Source organism: Oryx dammah, unplaced genomic scaffold (assembly GCF_014754425.2).
Source record: "Oryx dammah isolate SB20612 unplaced genomic scaffold, SCBI_Odam_1.1 HiC_scaffold_20, whole genome shotgun sequence".
In the NCBI taxonomy this organism is placed as follows: Eukaryota; Metazoa; Chordata; class Mammalia; order Artiodactyla; family Bovidae; genus Oryx; species Oryx dammah.
This window is the reverse complement of record NW_024070204.1, coordinates 17,779,007-17,801,503: the sequence shown is the minus strand read 5'-3', so window position 1 is coordinate 17,801,503 and position 22,497 is coordinate 17,779,007. Positions and strand designations below refer to the sequence as shown.

Genomic DNA, 22,497 nt, shown 5'->3' with positions numbered 1-22,497 from the left:
CATCACTGACTCAATGGACGTGAGTCTGAATGAACTCTGGGACTTGGTGATGGACAGGGTGGCCTGGCGTGCTGAGATTCATGGGGTCGCAAAGAGTCAGACACGACTGAGAGACTGAACTGAACTGAACTGATAGTATTAAATCTCATTAATTTAACCTTGGTTGAGATTTTTTATAAAATTACATTTTAATTAAAGGTTTCTGTTGTATAGTTATTTGAAGCTTTATATATATTTTTTTATTTTTATTTTTAGCCCCAAGCATCCTGTATCCTGTATCAAACATAGACTGGCGATTCATTTCTTACATGATAGTATACTTGTTTCAGTGCCATTCTCCCAGATCGTCCCACCTTCTCCCTCTCCCTCAGAGTCCAAAAGTTCGTTCTATACATCTGTGTCTCTTTTGCTGTCTAGTATACAGGGTTATCATTACCATCTTTCTAAATCCCATATATATGTGTTAGTATACTGTATTGGTGTTTTTCTTTCTGGCTTACTTCACTCTGTATAATTGGCTCCAGTTTCATCCATCTCATTAGAACTGATTCAAATGTATTCTTTTTAATGGCTGAGTAATACTCCATTGTGTATATGTACCACGGCTCTCTTATCCATTCATCTGCTGATGGACATCTAGGCTGTATCCATGTCCTGGCTATTATAAACAGTGCTGCAATGAACATTGGGATACATGTGTCTCTTTCAATTCTGGTTTCCTCGGAGTGTATGCCCAGCAGTGGGATTGCTGGGTCATATGGCACACAAAAATAAACTCAAAGTGGATTAAAGATCTAAATGTAAGACCAGAAACTATAAAACTCCTAGAGGAAAACATAGGCAAAACACTCTCCGACATAAATCACAGCAGGATCCTCTATGATCCACCTCCCAGAATACTGGAAATAAAAGCAAAAATAAACAAATGGGATCTAATTAAAATTAAAAGCTTCTGCACAACAGAGGAAACTATAAGCAAGGTGAAAAGACAGCCTTCTGAGTGGGAAAAATAATAGCAAGTGAAGCAACTGACAAACAACTAATCTCAAAAATATACAAGCAACTCCTGCAGCTCAATTCCAGAAAAATAAACGACCCAGTCAAAAAATGGGCCAAAGAACTGAATAGACATTTCTCCAAAGAAGACATACGGATGGCTAACAAACACATGAAAAGATGCTCAACATCACTCATTATCAGAGAAATGCAAATCAAGACCACCGTGAGGTACCATCTCACACCAGTCAGAATGGCTGCGATCCAAAAGTCTGCAAGCAATAAATGCTGGAGAGGGTGTGGAGAAAAGGGAACCCTCTTACACTGTTGGTGGGAATGCAAACTAGTACAGCCACTATGGAGAACAGTGTGGAGATTCCTTAAAAAATTGCAAATTGAAGCTTTATATAATAATTAAATCACTGTAATAGATGTTTCTAACTTCTCAATAAAACAATTGGTGACAACATGTACATTATGCTTAATATCTATTATAAGGGCCTATAGGGAAATGTGAACATTGATGAAATAGATGTAAACATAAATAGATATGTGGCCTAAATATTTCAGTGTCTTTTTATGAAATGATGTTTTATGACCATTATTATATCAAATAATTTTAATATAAAATATTTTTTCAGAGCACTATCAGCTGTATGTTCCTGAGTCAGCTCAAGTTGGTTCAGCTGTTGGGAAAATCAAGGCAAATGATGCAGACACTGGCTCGAATGCGGACATGACATACTCCATCATTGATGGCGATGGTGTTGGCATATTCTCCATCTCTACCGACAAAGAAACAAGAGAAGGGATCCTTTCCTTAAAAAAGGTAAAAAAAAAAATATACAGTTAGTGAGCTAGGCAATTCACTCATTTTTCTATGAAAGCAAATTTGGCAAGATATTAATAATATATATTTTCAAGTCATTAAAATGACAAAGTATTTCCTCTTTAATGTGTAATTACATTTTAATTATGATTATTTCTAACTGTTTAAATCATTTCTTAAGTGTTAGTTGCTGACATGTGTCCGACTCCATGATCCCATGGACTGTGTAGCCCACCAGGGCTTCTCTGTCCATGGGATTCCTCAGTCAAGAATACTGGAGTGGGTTGCCATTTCGTCCTCCAGAGTATCTTCCTGCAGGCAGATTCTTTACTGTCTGAGCCACCAGGGAAGCCCTATGTGTTTTAGTATGGTGAGATCAGATGTAGAATACACTATGAATGTATTCCCTTATTTTTATTTTCAGATAACATAGTTATTGTGAATTCCAGTTCTGTTAATATCATTATTTTATGTTATGCTAATCAAAGTAGCATTATAAGACTTTCCAGCTTGATGGTCATGGACCTTTTAGTGAAGTCATTTACTTCTCATTACCTTCATTCTGTTTTATTCCTGAGAATTTGTCACCAAACCAAATCTATTGCCTTTTGCTTTTAAGAGAACACTATACTCATGCCTCTGTAAGAATAAAGTAGAACACAGGCAATTAGCAAAGGAGGATTTAAATGTAACTTCTAAAGCAGTATGCCTCAGTGTTTAAATGTTTAACAATTTCGGCTTGAAAGTCTAGTAACACGCAAGTCCCTAGACCTTACCTTCATTATATTTTGATTCAGAAAGGCTGGACTGGGAGTGGGGAATTAGTCTTTTTAACAAGTACTCTGGATGATTCTACTGTATAGTATGTTGAGAACAAAGGCTGAAAAATTATATTCTGATGGCTCAAATGATAAAGAATCTGCCTTCAGTGTGGTAGACCTGGTTTCTATCCCTGAATTGGGAAGATCCTCTGGAAGAGGGCGTGGCAACCCATTCCAGTATTCTTCCCCAAAGAATCTCCATGGACAAAGGAGCCTGGTAAGTCATAGTCCATGGGGTCATAAAGAGTCAGACACAGCTGAACAACTAAGCACACACACTGTAACAGTGAAATGAATCTATCAATATGTCAGTCTATCAATCATCTATTTATCTATCTGAATCTTGTTATCATTTATTATATTATCTAGCTATCTGTCTAGATATCTGTGTGTCTTTGTATATATATTTATCTTTGCACTGTATAAAATCTCATTTATTATTCTAATAATCATAATTTTATATTGATTTAAAATTGAAGATTAATATATCTTTTGTATGTCACAAAAGGGGCCTGAAAAGCAGAGTTTAATGTGTGCAAAATACTTACAAAAGAGTCATCACTGATCTATATATGATATTGATTCTTCACCTAAGTATCTTCTCATTTTAATCTTTCTAAAATTGTCAAAATTGGATAAAAAATGTATTGATAAAAAGAGTTAATTTTCACATCTTTATTTTAACAAATATTGAGTTTTAAGTGTCTCTTATGTGCCAGTAGTTGTATTCTACATGAGCCATGGAAGCCTGAGCAGAGCAAAAGTCAGTCTCAGCCTGCTTAGAGCTTCCCACCTATGGAAGTGTAGAGATACCAATCGAGTATCACATCCATTCTTAGATGGATAATAAAAGTGATCTATGACAGAGAGTTCAGAGAAGGCAATGGCAACCCACTCCAGTACTCTTGCCTGGAAAGTTCCATGGACTGAGGAGTCTGGCGGGCTGCAGTCCATGTGGTCACGAAGAGTCGGACATGACTGAGCGACTTCCCTTTCAATTTTCACTTTCATGCATTGAAGAAGGAAATGGCAACCCACTCCAGTGTTTTTTCCTGGAGAATCCCGGGGACGGTGGAGCCAGGTGGGCTGCTGCCTATGGGGTCACACAGAGTCCGTCACGACTGAAGCGACTTAGCAGCAGCAGCAGCAGCATAACAGAGAGTTAAACAGTGCTATTGGGAAGGCAAAATCTAGGGTGTTTAATCCGGTCTGATTAGTTAGCAGTGGTTGAAGAGAGAAATAAATCATACTTCAAATCAGTTCATTTCAGTTCAGTTGCTCAATCGTGTCCAACTCTTTGTGACCCCATGAATTGCAGCACGCCAGGCCTCCCTGTCCATCACCAACTCCCGGAGTTCACCCAAACTCATGTCCATTGAGTCGGTGATGCCATCCAGCCATCTCATTCTCTGTCATCCCCTTCTCTTCCTGCCCCTAATCCCTCCCAGCATGAGAGTCATCTCCAAAGAGTCAACTCTTCACATGAGGTGGCCGAAGTATTGGAGTTTCAGCTTTAGCATCATTCCTTCCAAAGAGCACCCAGGACTGATCTCCTTTAGAATGGACTGGTTGGATCTCCTTGCAGTCCAAGGGACTCTCAAGAGTCTTCTCCAACACCACAGTTCAAAAGCATTAATTCTTCAGCACTCAGCCTTCTTCAAGTCCAAGTCTCACATCCATACGTGACCACAGGAAAAACCATAGCCTTGACTAGACGGACCTTTGTTGGCAAAGTAATGTCTCTGCTTTTTCATATGATATCTATGTTGGTCGTAACTCTCCTTCCAAGGAGTAAGCATCTTTTAATTTCATGGCTGCAGTCACCATCTGCAGTGATTTTGGAGCCCCCCAAAATAAAGTCTGACACTGTTTCCACTGTTTCCCCATCTCTTTCCCATGAAGTGATGGGACCAGATGCCATGATCTTCATTTTCTGAATGTTGAGCTTTAAGCCAACGCTTTCACTCTCTTCTTTCACTTTCATCAAGAGGCTTTTTAGTTCCTCTTCACTTTCTCCCATAAGGGTGGTGTCATCTGCATATCTGAGGTTATTGATATTTCTCCAGGCAATCTTGATTCCAGCTTGTGCTTCTTCTAGCCCAGCATTTCTCATGATGTCCTCTGTATATAAGTTAAATAAGCAGGGTGACAATATACAGCCTTGACATACTCCTTTTCCTATTTGGAACCAGCCTGTTGTTCCATGTCCACTTCTAACTGTTGCTTCCTGACCTGCATATAGGTTTCTCAAGAGGCAGGTCAGGTGGTCTGGTATTCCCATCTCTTTCAGAATTTTCCACAGTTTATTGTGATCCACACAGTCCAAGGCTTTGGCATAGTCAATAAAGCAGAAATAGATGTTTTTCTGGGACTCTCTTCCTTTTTCCATGATCCAGCGGATGTTGGCAATTTGAGGTAATTAGGTGAGAGAATTAAAGGAAGAGGAAAGAAAACACAACGAGAACCTGAGCGGGGTGGAATGTGGCACAGTGAGAACCTAAATAACATCCTTGATTCTGGAGTAGAGAGTGAAGAAGCTAGTGCATAGGAAAACACACAGAATTCTGTTATATTTTACCCAATGGAAAGCCACTGAAGCTATCTAAGCAGGAAGTGACAAGGTCTCATTTGATGTCTCTATTTCTAATGAATTTTTAAACTACAAGAGAATGAGATTATTTTTTTAATTTGTTGCTGCCTTCCCAATCTAGCATGTTTTCTGACACTGAATAGGCATTCAATAAGCACTAGCATAATGAATGGATATATTGAATTGGCCAAACAAGTTTGTTTGGGGCTTTCTATAAAATGTTAAGAAAAACTCAAATGGACTTTTTGGCGAACACAATACTATAGACTGAAAAATGAAACAAGGGATGTCTGCTTTTCATTCCTTGAATGGCTTCTTTACTCAAATAAATCCAGGTAAGTGGATGAATAATTCTTTCTGAAAGATAAATCCTAAACCCTAGGGAACACTAGCATTTAAGAAACAAGCAGAAGGCAGGAAAGAGAGTCTTTGAAGAAAATATCAAAATAAAAAGAGAATTTTATCAGTGAAAATTCCCAAAGGAGGCTGAATAGGAGGAATATAGTCATTAAAAATATGAAGGATTCCAGATCTATGAAACCATTTAGGATTATAAAAGTTAATTCAGCTCACCATCAGCATGTCATTTTCATCACAATAGAGAGTAACATCACATTTATTGTGTGTTTCCTCTGTGTCAGGAAGGGTTTTAAGAGCTTATTCCCAAATCTTTATTTAGCTGGTACACATTATGGAGCTTCCCTGGTGGTTGAGTGGTAAACAATCTACCTGTCAATGCCAGAGTCACAGGAGGCTCAGGTATGATCCTCAGGTTGGGAAGACCCCCTGCAGTAGAAAATAGCAACCCACTCCAGTATTCTTGCCTGGAAAATTCCATGGACAGAGGAGTCTGGTGGGCTACAGTCCATGGGTTGAAAAGATTCAGAGTCGGACACGACTGAGCAACTGAGCACACAGGCACGCCTTTACCATTCCTTTAAACCTAACTAGGATGTTGTGTGGGCTTTCCTGGTGGCTCAGTGGTAAAGAATCCACCTGCCAACGCAGGAGATGTGGTTTGATGGCTGTGTCAGGAAGTTTCCCTGTTGAAGGAAATGGCAACCCACTCCAGTTTTCTTGCTTGGAAAATCCGATGAACAGAGGAGCCTGGCAGGCTGGCATCCATGGGGCTGCAAAAAAGTCAGACATGACTTACGGACTAAAACAACAGAAATTGATGACAGAAAATTTGGCTTAGGAGTTTGTCTCTTTAGAATATCAAAAGTTACTTGTATTACCTACTTGAAAGGAAACATGAAGGAAACATCTGCTACAATGAAGAGAACAAATTTACTGTAGTGTAGAGATTATGATGATGCTGTGAAAGTGTTGCACTCAATATGCCAGCAAATTTGGAAAACTCAGCAGTGGCCAGAGGACTGGAAAATGTCAGTTTTCATTCCAATTCCAAAGAAAGGCAATGCCAAAGAATGCTCAAACCACCGCACTATTGCACTTATCTCACACGCTAGTAAAGTAATGCTCAAAATTCTCCAAGCCAGGCTTCAGCAATACGTGAACCGTGAACTTCCTGATGTTCAAGCTGGTTTTAGAAAAGGCAGAGGAACCAGAGATCAAATTGCCAACATCCGCTGGATCATGGAAAAAGCAAGAGAGTTCCAGAAAAACATTTCTGCTTTATTGACTATGCCAAAGCCTTGGACTGTGTGGATCACAATAAACTGTGGAAAATTCTGAAAGAGATGGGAATACCAGACCACCTGACCTGACTCTTGAGAAATCTGTATGCAGGTCAGGAAGCAACAGTTAGAAGTGGACATGGAACAACAGGCTGGTTCCAAATAGGAAAAGGAGTATGTCAAGGCTGTATATTGTCACCCTGCTTATTTAACTTATATGCAGAGGACATCATGAGAAATGCTGGACTGGAAGAAACACAAGCTTGAATCAAGATTGCTGGGAGAAATATCAACAACCTCAGATATGCAGATGACACCACCCTTATGGCAGAGAGTGAAGAAGAACTCAAAAGCCTCTTGATGAAAGTGAAAGAGGAGAGTGAAAAAGTTGGCTTAAAGCTCAACATTCAGAAAACGAAGATCATGGCATCTGGTCCCATCACTTCATAGGAAATAGATGGGGAAACAGTGGAAAAAAGTGTCAGACTTTATTTTGGGGAGCTCCAAAATCACTGCAGATGGTGATTGCAGCCATGAAAGTAAAAGACGCTTGCTCCTTGGAGGGAAAGTTATGACCAACCTAGATAGCATATTCAAAAGCAGAGACATTACTTTGCCAACTAAGGTCCATCTAGTCAAGGCTATGGTTTTTCCTGTGGTCATGTATGGATGTGAGAGTTGAACTGTGAAGAAGGCTGAGTGCCAAAGAATTGATGCTTTTGAACTGTGGTGTTGGAGAAGACTCTTGAGAGTCCCTTGGACTGCAAGGAGATCCAACCAGTCCATTCTGAAGGAGATCAGCCCTGAGATTTCTTTGGAAGGAATGATGCTAAAGCTGAAACTCCAGTACTTTGGCCACCTCATGCGAAGAGTTGAGTCATTGGTAAAGACTGTGATGCTGGGAGGGATTGAGGGCAGGAGGAGAAGGGGATGACAGAGGATGAGATGGGTGGATGGCATCAGTGACTCGATGGACGTGAGTCTGAGTGAACTCCGGGAGATGGTGATGGACAGGGAGGTCTGGCGTGCTGCGATTCATGGGGTCGCAAAGAGTCAGACACGACTGAGTGGCTTAACTGAACGGAACTGATCTGAGAGACTATGTATGGGAGGCAAAGAAATGGGAGAAAAAAGTTTAAACACACCATGCTCTTTGAGAAGCTTTGTAGTAAAGCCAGGGAGGCAAATAAATGAGAAGATCATAAAACAAATATTTTAATTTTAAGTTGGGAGATGGAAAGTGTGTTGATAGCAGATGGATAAAAAGTCAAGAGACAAGAAACTGAGGATACTAAAGTGATGGTAATTTAATTAGAAAGATGTCCTGACGTAGAGATGACCCTGCTTGAGATATTGATTGTTGATGGAAAGAAAGAATTTATGATAATATGCCTCCTTCTTTGACATAATCAAATAGGAGGGAGAATTTAATGTTTGCAGATACATTTGCAGTGATCTAGCTGGAATATTGGAGAAGGCGATGGCACCCCACTCCAGTACTCTTGCCTGGAAAATCCCATGGACAGAGGAGCCTGGTAGGCTGCAGTCCATGGGGTCGAGAAGAGTGGACACGACTGAGCGACTTCACTTTCACGTTTCACTTTCATGCATTGGAGAAGGAAATGGCAACCCACTCCAGTGTTCTTGCCTGGAGAATCCCAGTAACAGGGGAGCCTGGTTACTGGGATTGCCATCTATGGGGTCACACAGAGTTGGACACAACTGAAGTGACTTAGCAGCAGCAGCAGCAGCAGCAGCTGGAATATATGCGGGGGAATGGGAAACAGGATCCTTGCCAATTGAGAACTATTGTCTGTATAAAGTAGGAAGTTTTAATTTCTTTACAAAATGTGAGGGAAGTCGTGGATGGTGTGAATACACACATAATATAAAATATAAGTATATATTGTGTTATTAAGAACAATGGGGATCTTATCACCCTTCATGGCCTCAATTAATTTAAGTTGCTTGTGAAAAATGAAGCCAAAATCATATGTGTGCACGTGTTGGCACCTATATGTAATTAACATTCTCTATTCTATATTGCATACGCACATGCACATACACAAAAGGTATTTTCAAGGTAGGTGTTGTAATTGTGTTAAGTGGTAATGTTAATACTAAAAATAATGATATTTAATAAGTCCAAATTATCTTTAACTTTTTTTCCTGAATTTATCTTTTTAATATAGTCTGTAGTTCCTCTAAAATCCAATGTGTGCATTTATTTAATTTCTTAATCCTTCAGATTAGGATTATCCATTTTAGAGTTATTCCATTGATATATATATATATATATATATAATGTTATAAATTATTGCAATTTGAAAATTAAGCTATATAACTCTGTGGATTTTAACCTTCAAGAGGCACTCATACAGATGGCAGGAAATAGATAAAACAGTCCTTTCGAACTTGTTCCTTATTTAATCTCTAAGGCAGCTCACTTGAGCCAGCAAGGCAGAACAGCTAATCTTCCCAAAGATCAAAATGAGCCCTGCTCTATAAATCAGTTTGCAGGAGCATCCGCACATTCTTTCTATATCGTGCCTTCATCAGAAAATTGCCAAGTTGAATTCATTGGTCCATGGTGCAGTACGTTGTAAATACACTTTGATAACTTTCATTCCTTGTTTAATAGACCCTGACTGGGTGGAAAGGGGAAAAAGATAGGGATGAATGCAAGTTGATGCATTCTTTTCTGTGACATAAGCCTCTGTAGCCAGGGATATGCTTTGTAGTAGCCTCTCTAAGATTCAGTTCTTGTGGCCCCTATGTCAATTTGCCTTCTTTATAGAAGCTATTCCATATTTTAGTTTGTTTGTTTTAACTTAAGGCTCCAGCCCAATTTTCTTTTATGACTTTAGGCAAACAGTATCTGTAGTACCACTTTTCTTCTTCAAGTATACTTAATGGCAAAAAAAAAAATGCCTATTATTTTAAGCCTAAAATCTTACACTTGGTTTTTAAGTCAGTGAAGGACAGTGGAAAATACCATCTTTACTGCTGAATGAAAAATAAATTTTGGTCTTGCCATGTAAGAGATGTATGACATTATCACAAATCTCTAACTTCAGTTTTCTTAATTTTAATGTACTACAAAGTGATTGTTACAGAGAGATAAATGAAGTAAAACAGTGCTCTAAGTTGTGCCTGGCTAATAAGCACAGTGATACTTCAATACCTACATTTCTTCCTTTCTTTCTTCCTCTATTTGCACTGAATGTTAACTACAATTTCCAGAAAACTCCATGAGCTTATCTTACTGCCTTCCTTTATTTCACGTTATCTATATCACCTATAATCACATAAAGAATAGCACATCCTATGTATACTTTTGTGAATGATATAAATATTTTCTCATTGAAGCATAGCTGATTTACAATGTCAGATTAGTTTCAGGTATACAGCAAAGTGATTTCTATAGACAGTTATATATATATACAACTGTTTATATATAGATAGATATATATAACATATCTATCTATTTATATCTATATCTATATATCTTCTGCAGATTTTTCCCTCAGAGGATATTACAAAATATTGAGTATAGTTGCCCATACTATAAAGTATAGTTATACATAGTAGTTTTACCTAGTTATACATAGTAGTGTGTATATATTAATGCCATCTTCCTAATTTATCCCTCCTCATCCCTCTTCCCCTTTGGTATCGTGTGCATAAACACCCTGGTGGCTCAGATGGCAGAGTCTCATAAACATCCTGGTGGCTCAGATGGCAGAGTCTTCCTGCACTGTGGGAGACCTGGGTTGGATCTCTGGGTTGGGAAGATCTCCTGGAGGAGGAAATGGCAACGCACTCCAGTCTTCCTGCCTGGGAAATCCTGTGGACAGAGGAGCCTGGCAGGTTACAGTCCATGGGGTGGCAGAGTTGGACACAACTGAGCCACTAAGCACAGCACAGCAGGGACTGTCATTCATGGCTTTTGGCAATCTACATCCCCCTCTGTCTTCTGTAAGCATTTTTATCAAAATTCTAGTTTTGCCTTTGTACTGTAACATTTCTAGGAAGGTTTCACTCACACATATCTTTCTTTGATTTATCGTCTCTGTTTTACATATCAAAGTAAGCATCTCTCTAGTTTTTCATTGTGCAAGTGTTAGTCGCTCAGTCGTGTCAGACTCTTTGGAATCCCATGGACTGTAGCCGACCAGGCTGCTCTGTTCATGGGATTTCACAGGCAAGAACATGGCAGTAGGTTGCCGTTTCCCTCTCCAGGGGATCTTCCTTACCCGTAGAGGAATCCAGATCTCCTGCATTGCTGGTGGGAAAGAACCTGCCTGCAAATGCAGGAGATCTAAGAGATGAAGGTTCAATCCCTAGGTCGGGAAGATCCCCTGGAGGAGGGCACAGTAATCCATTCCAGTATTCTTGTCTGGAGAATCCCATAGACAGAGAAGACTAGCAGGCTATAGTCCATAGGGTTGCACAGAGTCCAACAGGAGTGAAGCGCCTTAGCATGCATGGCGTGCTCCAGCGCTGCAGTCAGATTCTTTATCATCTGAGCCACCAAGGAAACTCCAGCAATTCCTATACCCTTCTTACATCTTCTGGATCTAGTAGAGTAGAAAGAACTTATTCTAATTAATTCATTATAAATATACTGAAAAATCCCATGGACAGAGAAACCTGGTGGGCTATAGTTCTTGGGGTCACAAAGGGTTGGACATGAATGAGCAACTGAGCACAGCACCAACATACTGATAATTTCCAGGAACGTGTATCTAATGTGTGCTCTGTGTATGTGTATCTCTATCCACAGTAGTTGGTGCACATTTTTTTTTGCAACTGGATACCTTGTATTTTTTAAATTTTATACTCTATATCATTTATAACATTTTATTTAATAAAGGATCAGAGGTGGATAGTGACAGTAAACCTAAAAATTTATAAAAGTATTTGTTTAAGTTTAAATTAACCCTGAGAAAAAAAAAAAGGAAATGTTTCCAACTAAAACCATACTACACCCATTCAAAATAATCACATTTTTAAATTATTAGTGGATTGTATTTACTGAATTTTTCTGTATCATTTCTTTGTCTTGCATTGAGTGACAAAATAAGAATCGGGATGTTCTTTGCCATCTGACTGTAAAGTTTTGAGGCTGTGAGCCACAAAGCGCAATAAAAATATGGTAGACCAACTTATTACAAATGCACACACTTCATACATAAGAAGAAATAAGTTTCTGATACTAATGAAATATTTAAATAAAACATTCATTAGAGATTATATTTATAAATCAGTCAAACTATTATTTTTATTATTATAAGATTTAAGTATCTTGAAAGTGGTCTCTTGTTCAGCCAGAAACTGAAGAGACGAAAGTTCAATTCAGTGAAATCTAGCACTGTATTTATAATACCTTTGACAGAGGACTGCTTTGTGGCAACTTTAGTTCTGATTCTTCATTCATAGGCATGGCTATGGAGTGATAGATTCATTGAAACTACTTTGACATTAATTAACACTTTTTAACACCTATTCCAGTAATATTATTTGAGCTTCCCCAGTGGCTCAGTGGTAAAGAATCTGCCTGGAATGCAGGAGATTCAGGTTTGATCCCTGGGTCCTGGAAGATCCCCTAGAGTAGGGTGTGGCAACTGACTCCAGTATTCTTGCCTAGGAAATCCTATGGAGAGAGGAGCCTAGGGGCTACAGTCCATGGGGTCACAAACAGTCAGACACAACTGCAAAGACTGAGCACTCAGCACCATAATATTTAGTATACTAGTTGGAAATTCACGATTTGTTGAAACAGCCTGATGAGTTGAGCTATCCACAACTTAAAAAAAACTAAGAGTAGAGCTACCATATGACCCTGCAATCCCACTTCTAGGCATATATGTGGAGGAAAACATGATCTGAAAAGATACATGCACCCCAGTTTTCATTGCAGCACTGTTAATAATAGGCAAGACATAGAAGCAACCTAAATATCCACTGATAGAGGAATGGATAAAGGAGATGTAGTACATATATACAATGGAATATTACTCAGCCATTGAAAAGAATGAAATGTTGTCATTTACAGAAGCATGGATGGACCTAGAGAGTCTCATACTAAGTGAAGTAACTCAGACAGGGAAGGAGAAACATTGTATGACATACCTTATATGTGGAATCTGAAATGAAATGGTACAAATCAACTTACAAAACAGAGAGAGACTCATAGAGTTAGAGAACACACATGGTTTCCAAGGGGGAAGGGATAATTAGGGAGTTTGGCAAGGTTATGTACAAAACACACTGCTGTGTTTAAAATGGAGAACCAACAAGGTCCTACTGTATAACACAAGGAACTCCATTCAATGTTAGGTGGCAACCTAGGTAGGAGGGGGATTGCAAGAGAATGGATACATGTATAAGTATGACTGAATTTTTTTTGCTGTTCACCTGAAACCATCAGAAAATTGACTATACCCCAATACAAAAGTAAAATTCCAAAATAACCAAATAATAGAATATGCTTTTCTTCAGAAAAATTCCAGGATTTGGCCATATTTTGCACAATTGTAGTTCCATTTATTATTAAAATATTGGTATCAATATCATTATTACCATCCCATTTCGATGATGGAGCACATGGATCATGATACAATATAATAACTGGATGAAGGAGAGGTCCTCTGAGTCATTTTTATTATGTAGGAAAACACCCAATACAATATTATAAAGTAATTAACCACCAATTAAAATAAATAAATTTATATTAAAAATAAATAAATGTTATCCAGATAATTCAAAAAAAGAAAACAGAATTTTAGGATCTTCTTGGACTCCATGAAGAAGTGAGTCTTAGAAGAACTTGGCTAAATGCTGTTTTTGGTATCTGTCTATTTATGATGGTTGCATAGTTCCAGAGAAGGAATATATTAGTGTGATTTAATGAATAGTAGATGTGATTAATGAGAAACAATTAAAATGTTCCAAATATGTAGAGATGGCTAGAAAATGATTGATGGGGAAGATGATAACTTAACTACAGGAATATGAAATGTGTTCTTATTAAGGAGAGAAAAGTTTGATTTTATAAGTAAGAAAGAGCAATGATATGTGAAAGTAATTACTAGGAGTAATATGATAAAATTAAGAAATGAAAACTTAAGATTAAAATTGGAACCAATCAGTGACAGTGAACTGCATTAGAACATTGAAAAGTAACTAAAGAAAAGTAAGAGAAGCCCCACTGCCTGGGGAAGTTAGAATTACACCAGAATAAACAGCTCTAACTGTCACAGAGGTGAGAGAAGATTTTGCAAGAAAAGAGTTTCAAGTATTTCAGTTTTTTAGCTTTGTGAGTCTGAATTAAGAAATTATAAAACTACTAAGAGTTTTGGTAGCCAGAATTAATGAAGTTATTATAATTAATGAAGTTAATAATTCATGTTCAATGTAATTATAAACACTTGGCAAGAGGCAAGAATGTATCCTTTAATAGTGAGGAAATTTTATTCCACTAAAAATCTGGCAGAAAGTGAAGAAGAGCTAAAGAGCCTCTTGATGAAAGTGAAAGAGGAGCGTGAAAAAGTTGGCTTAAAGCTCAACATTCAGAAAATTAAGATCATGTCATATTTTCCCATCACTTCATGGCAAAAAGATGGGGAAAAGTGGAAACAGTGACAGACTTTATTTTGGGGGGCTCCAAAATCACTGCAGATGGTTATTGCAGCCATGAAATTAAAAGACATTTGCTCCTTGGAAAGAAAGCTTGACCAACCTAGACAGCATATTAAAAAGTAGAGACATTACTTTGCCAACAAAGGTCCATCTAGTCAAAGCTATGGTCTCTTCAGTAGTCATGTATGCATGTGAGAGTTGGACTATAAAGAAAGCTGAGTGCCTAAGAATTGATGCTTTTGAACTGTGGTGTTGGAAAAGACTCTTGAGAGTACCTTGGACTGCAGGGAGATCCAACCAGTCCATTCTAAAGGAGATCAGTCCTGAATATTCATTGGAAGGACTGATGCTGAAGCTGAAACTGAAACTCCAATACTTTGGCCACCTAATGTGAAGAACTGACTCATTTGAAAAGACCATGTTGCTGGGAAAGACTAAAAGCAGGAGGAGAAGGGGACAACAGAGGATGAGATGGTTGGATGGCATAACCAACTCAATGGACACGAGTTTGAGTAAACTCCAGGAGTAGGTGACAGACAGTTAGGCCTAGCATGCTGCAGTCCATGGGGTCACAAAGAGTCAGACACAACTGAGTGACTGAATTGAACTGAAAAATCTGTTCCTTGTTAGTCATCAAGTTGGAGTGTTATATTACACCCTTTATATGCTAATTAGATTTCAGGCAGACTATCACAGTGCTTAAGAGCAAAGCCTGTAGAGTTACCACTGCCTGAGTTCAAATCCCAAGTATATCACTTATAGGCTGTTGCCCCTGAATAAGTTTCTTGACTTTTATGTACTTTGTTTTCTTCATTTGTAAATGGAAACAATTGTAACTCACAAGGGTTGTGATCATTAAATCAGTTAATATATGTTAGTTGTTTAGTTCACACATAGGAATTAACTTCATATTTTAAAAATAACATAAATTTTTTCATCCTTCAAATGTAAACTATAAAATAGCACTTTTCCATACTCTAAACAAAGCTCTATTTGAAATTGAGGGAGGCTATTAATCACCCACCATGTACCAGGAATTATGCCAGATAACTAAAATGTGAAGATGAATTAGATAATATTCTCTCTCTTAGAGGAAACTGAATAGCCATGATACATTGTTATAATATAAGATGTCAAATGTTAATGGTATAGGTTTATTTAGGTTGTCATAAGCACTCAGATAAAAGAGGGCCAATTTTTCAAAGGTGGAGGACAGTCTGGAAATATTTTCATGGGAGATTTGTTTTAAGCATGCGTGAGTACTTCCCATATACTCAGGAAAGTAAATGTGAGTCCCAGTATTTATATCCAATGGAAGTGCCCTTCATATATGAAGATCACAGACAATTTTGAACATTAAAAATGAGGAAATATTATGAATATATAACATGATCTGACCACAATAGTTGTTGCATGAGTCACCTGAAGTCTTCTATGTTTTCTCTGAAATACAGCTTTATGACCCAATAGCTATAAAACTAAGAGTTTGTAACACCAAACGTAGAATGCAAACTGTATTCCCAACTGTGCTGGGGTGTCTTCTTTCCCAGGTGTGCCAGGGCAGTCACAGAAACTGGAAAACAATTTGTGAGGGACAATAAACTGTGGAAAATTCTGAAAGAGATGGGAATACCAGACCACCTGACTTGCCTCTTGAGAAATCTATATGCAGGTCAGGAAGCAGCAGTTAGAACTGGACATGGAACAACAGACTGGTTCCAAATAGGAAAAGGAATATGTCAAGGCTGTATATCATCACTCTGCTTATTTAACTTATATGCCGAATACATCATGAAAATGCTGGACTAGAAGAAACACAAGATGGAATCAAGATTGCCGAGAGAAATATCAATAAATATCAGAAATATCAATAACCTCAGATATGCAGATGACACCACCCTTATGGCAGAAAGTGAAGAGGAACTCAAAAGCCTCTTGATGAAAGTGAAAGAGGAGAGTGAAAAAGTTGGCCTAAAGCTCAACATTCAGAAAACAAAGATCATGGCATCCAGTCCCATCACTTCATAGGAAAGAGATGGGGAAACAGTGGAAACAGTGTCAGACTTTATTTTTGGGGGCTCCAAAATCACTGCAGATGGTGACTGCAGCCATGAAAGTAAAAGACCCTTACTCCTTGGAAGAAAAGTTATGACCAACCTAGATAGTATATTCAAAAGCAGAGACATTACTTTGCTGACTGAGGTCTGTCTAGTCAAGGCTATGGTTTTACCTGTGGTCATGTATGGATGTGAGAGTTGGACTGTGAAGAAGGCTGAGTGCCGAAGAATTGATGCTTTTGAACTGTGGTGTTGGAGAAGACTCTCGGGAGTCCCTTGGACTGCAAGGAGATACAACCAGTCCATTCTGAAGGAGATCAGCCCTGGGATTTCTTTGGAAGGAATGATGCTAAAGCTGAAACTCCAGTACTTTGGCCACCTCATGTGAAGAGTTGACTCATTGGAAAAGACTCTGATGCTGGGAGGGATTGGGGGCAGGAGGAGAAGGGGATGACAGAGGATGAGATGGGTGGATGGCATCAGTGACTCGATGGACGTGAGTCTGAGTGAACTCTGGGAGTTCGTGATGGACAGGGAGGCCTGGCGTGCTGCAATTCATGGGGTTGCAAATAGTCAGACACGACTGAGCGACTGAACTGAACTGAACTGAAACCTGAGCACTGCCAAATTTCAGACTCCCCTGTTCCCAGAACTGCAAGAGAATACATTTTTTGCTGTTTTAAACCACCCAGTGTTTACTGTTATGGCAGCCCACAGCAACTAATGCAGTGGCATTTATACAAAAACTAACAAACTAATACAAATATTAAGCAACCTCTTGTCACCTGTTAAAAGACACTTATTCCTTGGAAGGAAAGTTATAACCAACCTAGATAGCATATTGAAAAGCAGAGACATTACTTTGCCAACTAAGGTCCATCTAGTCAAGACTATGGTTTTTCCAGTAGTCATGTATGGATGTGAGAGCTGGACTGTGAAGAAAGCTGAACGCCAAAGAATTGATGCTTTTGAACTGTGGTGTTGGAGAAGACTCTTGAGAGTCCCTTGGACTGCAAGGAGATCCAACCAGTCTATTCTAAAGGAGATCAGTCCTGGGTGTTCTTTGGAAGGAATGATGCTAAAGCTGAAACTCCAGTACTTTGGCCACCTCATGCAAAGAGTTGAGTCATTGGAAAAGACTTTGATGCTGGGAGGGATTGGGGGCAGGAGGAGAAGGGGACGACAGAGAATGAGATGGCTGGATGGCATCACCAACTCAATGGATATGAGTTTGAGTGAACTCTGGGGGTTGGTGATGGACAGGGAGGCCTGGTGTGCTGCGATTCATGGGGTCGCAGAGTCAGACACGACTGAGTGACTGAACTGACTGACTGACTGAACTGACTGTCACCTGTAGAACCATTCTAGTAAAACAAAGCACAAGTTGAATTATTCCAGAAATGGTTCAGTGTCAGAAAATCAATTATATTAGGATATCAAGGATATTATGGAGAAGGAAATGGCAACCCACTCCAGTATTCTTACCTAGAGAACTCTGTGGACAGAGGAGCCTGGTGGGCTGCTGTCCATGGGGTTGCACAGAGTCAGACATGACTGAAGTGACTTAGGATGCATGCATGCACTGGAGAAGGAAATGGCAACTCACTCCAGTATTCTTGCCTGGAGAATCCCAGGGACAGAGGAACCTGGTGGGCTGCCGTCTATGGGGTCGCACAGAGTCGTACATGATTGAAGCAACTTAGCAGCAGCAGCAGCAGCAAGGATATTAATAAATATCAAGGATATGTCAATACATATCTTTGTTATAGTTCCTAGTAATTATATATCGCTAGTATATTTGATTACCAATTATGATTATCATGATTGTATCATATTTAGCATAGCTAGATAAAATACTAAAATTAAAAAAAATTAAATTTAGCTAGTTAATTTCTCATATCATAAATGACAGTTTCCTGGCATAAGTATATCCTATTTGGCAATTGACATATATGATATTAAAATTATTTTAATTTACTAAATTTATCAACAATAGTCATCAGTTCAGTTCAATTCAGTCGCTCAGTTGTGTCCGACTCTTTGCAATTCCATGGACTACAGCATGCCAGCTTTCCCTGTCCTTCACCAACTTCTGGAACTTGCTCAAACTCATGTCCATCGAGTCAGTGATGCCATCCAATCATCTCATCCTCTGTTGTCCCCTTCTTCTTCTGCCTTCAATCTTTCCCAGCATCAGGGTCTTTTTCACTGAGTCAGTTCTTCGCATCATGTGGCCAAAGTATTGAAACTTAAGCTTCAGCATCAGTCCTTCCAATGAATACATTTGTTAACTGTGAGCATTGATGATGACGTAGTTTTGGTTCCTGACTCTAGGAACTTGTACTGCAACTGAGACCAATCCAGGGAATTAAGGCCAAGGCAAAAAAAGAAAATGAAAACAGAGTTTGACAGAGTTCCTGGAATATTTCTCCTTAAACATTAAGATTATGTTAGTAAACTCCAATAGAACACCTTTCCCTTAGACTCACCTGCTTCTCATCTTAAACACTGAACTGGTAATCCAGATTTACAGTTTTGAAAAGAAAGAAAGAAAAAAGAAACTTGCCATGGGTCTGATATTTTGTCAAATGGGATAAACTGTATGCAAATTATAGACCCCCCCCCCCCCCGCACACCAATATCTTGGGGCGGGGAAATCTCGGGGAGAATATTGGGGTGAACATTATCAAAGACTGGAGGCTCATCTTTCCAAGAGTTGTCAAGTGGCTCAAAAGGGTTGATTGTTTTAATCTTCTGTCCAATTCAAATGTCAGAATCCTGCCCCAAAAAACTGCAGGCATGGGCGGTTGAAATTTTAACATTGTATAGCTGGAAAATGTTATTTATAATACTCATAAACAATCTCTGGTTCTTTAATTGCCCTAATCAACTTCCTACTATGCCTCACACATATGAATTTGTTCTGTATCCTTTTTTTTTTTTTGGTTACTGTTTTGTTTTAAGATAGGAAAAGTGTGTGTTTTGTATACTCTCAGGTAAACATGTCTTTTTTTTTTTTGCTTTCTTTGGTATTTTTATAAACTGAGAATGTTTTAAAATTTTTTCCCTTCATCTTTTAATTACAACTAGGTATTAGATGAATAGATTTCACTGTTCTTGATTTATTGTTTTTGATAGACTACTTTCACATAATAAAAATGAAAATCTTGTAACTATAAAAAATGATACCCTTAGACAGAGTTCTAACTAATTTCCTGGGAACAAAAGATTATTAGGAAATTACTGAGTGATCTGCTTATAGTGTGTGAATAATACATACTTGGATGGCATTACCAGGATTTACAGTAAATGGAAAAAATTATAATCCTAATTCTTTATATACTATTGTATATTCTTTGTTTTAATATAAAACCAAGAATTAACATACTTTATTTTGTATACATAATCTTACAAAAGAATCCTCCAAAATTGTAATTTATTTCCAGTTTCTCTAATTTGCAATTTAGCACTACAGTGTTTTCTTTATAAATGAGCTTACTAAAACTATTTCCATGTGTGTTATTAATTCATCTGCTTCTGAAATTTTGTCATGATCCAAAATATCTTCTCTTTCCTTAGTGACTTGAGATGGGTCCTATCCATCCATCTGTCAGACTTGACAAACAGGTCCTTTAAAATGATTATCTCTTTCTTGGGGTACTTAAATATATATGAGTTAATCATAAACATGAAACCATGTATTCACATAAAAAGCTGTACCTTAGCAGTAGGTAGGCCAGTGTTAAGATAAATGACATCTAACTTGCCAGGGGATCTGCTAAAAATGGAAAGAGAGATGCCTGTTGTATTGGATGCACGGCTTGATAATAATATCTGATGGGATAGATGTGGCTAAAATCATTTCCACAAGTTGCATTGAAAGTCTTTCTGACTATCAATGAACCTTAGTCATGACAAAGTCTACCAGATACAGTGGGTTAAGTCTAAAAAATTATTGATTTTCAACAAGTAGTAAACCTGCCAAGGGTGTTGCTTTCCATGAGCCAAATATCTAGATTCTGACGGTCCCTGCTCCTCTATGCCAAGGGGACCATATCCATGCACCTAATTCTTGATAGGCAGCAATTGTGTACCATTTTGAGGTGAGGTCATTTAAATTTGGATGAAACTTATTGAATTACTCCAAAATAGATTCTTACTTACTAATGTTAAGGAGAAAGGAGTCAAAGAAAGAAAAGTATAATGAATCTGTGGGTCCAACTAAAAGTCATGCAAGTCCCCAAACAAGATGGATATTAGATACACTGGCAATTCATTTCTAGCTTTAATTCTCTGAGAAGGAAATGACTCCCACTTGGTGGGTCATAAACTGCAGGTCAATTAGCCTTTCTTTAAAATTCTTGTTCTGTCACTCAGTCGTGTCCCATTCTTTGCAACCCCATGGACTGCAGCATGCCTGGCTTCCCTCTCCTTCACTATCTCCTGGAGTATGCTCAAACTCATGTCCATTGAGTTGATGATGACAAACTACCATCTTGTTCTCTGTCATCCCCTTCTTCTCCTACCTTCTATCTTTCCCAGCATCAGGGTCTTTTCCAATGAGCCGGCACTTCGCACCAAGTGGCCAATGTATTAGAGCTTCAGCATCAGTCCTTCCAGTGATACTTTGCTTTCACTTCTTTAAAATATATAAATCTAAATGTAAGACCAGAAACTATAAAACTGTTAGAGGAGAACATAGGCAAAACACTCTCTGACATAAACCACAGCAGGATCCTCTACGATCCACCTCCCAGAATTCTGGAAATAAAAGCAAAAATAAACAAATGGGATCTAATTAAAATTAAAAGCTTCTGCACAACAAAGGAAAACATAAGCAAACTGAAAAGACAGCCTTCCGAATGGGAGAAAATAATAGCAAATGAAGCAACTGACAAACAACTAATCTCAAAAATATACAAGCAACTCCTGCAGCTCAATTCCAGAAAAATAAACGACCCAATAAAAAAATGGGCCAAAGAACTAAATAGACATTTCTCCAAAGAAGACATACGGATGGCTAACAAACACATGAAAAGATGCTCAACATCACTCATTATTAGAGAAATGCAAATCAAAACCACAATGAGGTACCACTTCACACCAGTCAGAATGTCTGCGATCCAAAAATCTGCAAGCAATAAATGCTGGAGAGGGTGTGGAGAGAAGGGAACCCTCCTACACTGTTGGTGGGAATGCAAACTAGTACAGCCACTCTGGAGAACAGTGTGGAGATTCCTTAAAAAATTGCAAATAGAAATGCCTTATGACCCAGCAATCCCACTGTTGGGCATACACACAGAGGAAACCAGAATTGAAAGAAACACATGTACCCCAATGTTCATCGCAGCACTGTTTATAATAGCCAGGACATGGAAACAACCTAGATGTCCATCAGTAGATGAATGGATAAGAAAGCTGTGGTACATATACACAATGGAGTATTACTCAGCCATTAAAAAGAATACATTTGAATCAGTTCTGATGAGATGGATGAAACTGGAGCCGATTATACAGAGTGAAGTGAGCCAGAAAGAAAAACACCAATACAGTATACTAACACATATATATGGAATTTAGGAAGATGGCAGTGATGACCCTGTATGCAGGACAGCAAAAAAGACACAGATGTGTATAGCGGACTTTTGGACTCAGAGGGAGAGGGAGAGGGTGTGATGATTTGAGAGAATGGCATTGAAACATGTATAATAACATGTAAGAATCGAAATGCCAGTCTATGTCTGATGCAGGATATGACACGCTTGGGGCTGACGCGCGGGGATGACCCAGAGAGATGTTGTGGGGAGGGGGGTGGGAGGGGGGTTCATGTTTGGGAACGCATGTACACCTGTGGTGGATTCATGTCAATCTATGCCAAAACCAATACAGAATTGTAAAGTAAAAATTAAAAATAAATAAA

At 38.6% G+C, this 22,497-nt stretch overlaps 1 protein-coding gene across 3 annotated transcripts in view; it reads left to right on the top strand.

Annotated features, from left to right (window-relative positions):
• Positions 1-22,497, top strand: part of CDH18 (cadherin 18) — a 602,757-nt gene that overhangs the window by 475,024 nt on the left and 105,236 nt on the right. For all 3 annotated transcript variants that reach the window (XM_040262487.1, XM_040262489.1, XM_040262488.1), the window contains exon 6: positions 1,638-1,825. In XM_040262487.1, coding sequence (XP_040118421.1) covers positions 1,638-1,825 — 188 coding nt within the window. The remainder of the gene's footprint in view (positions 1-1,637; positions 1,826-22,497) is intronic.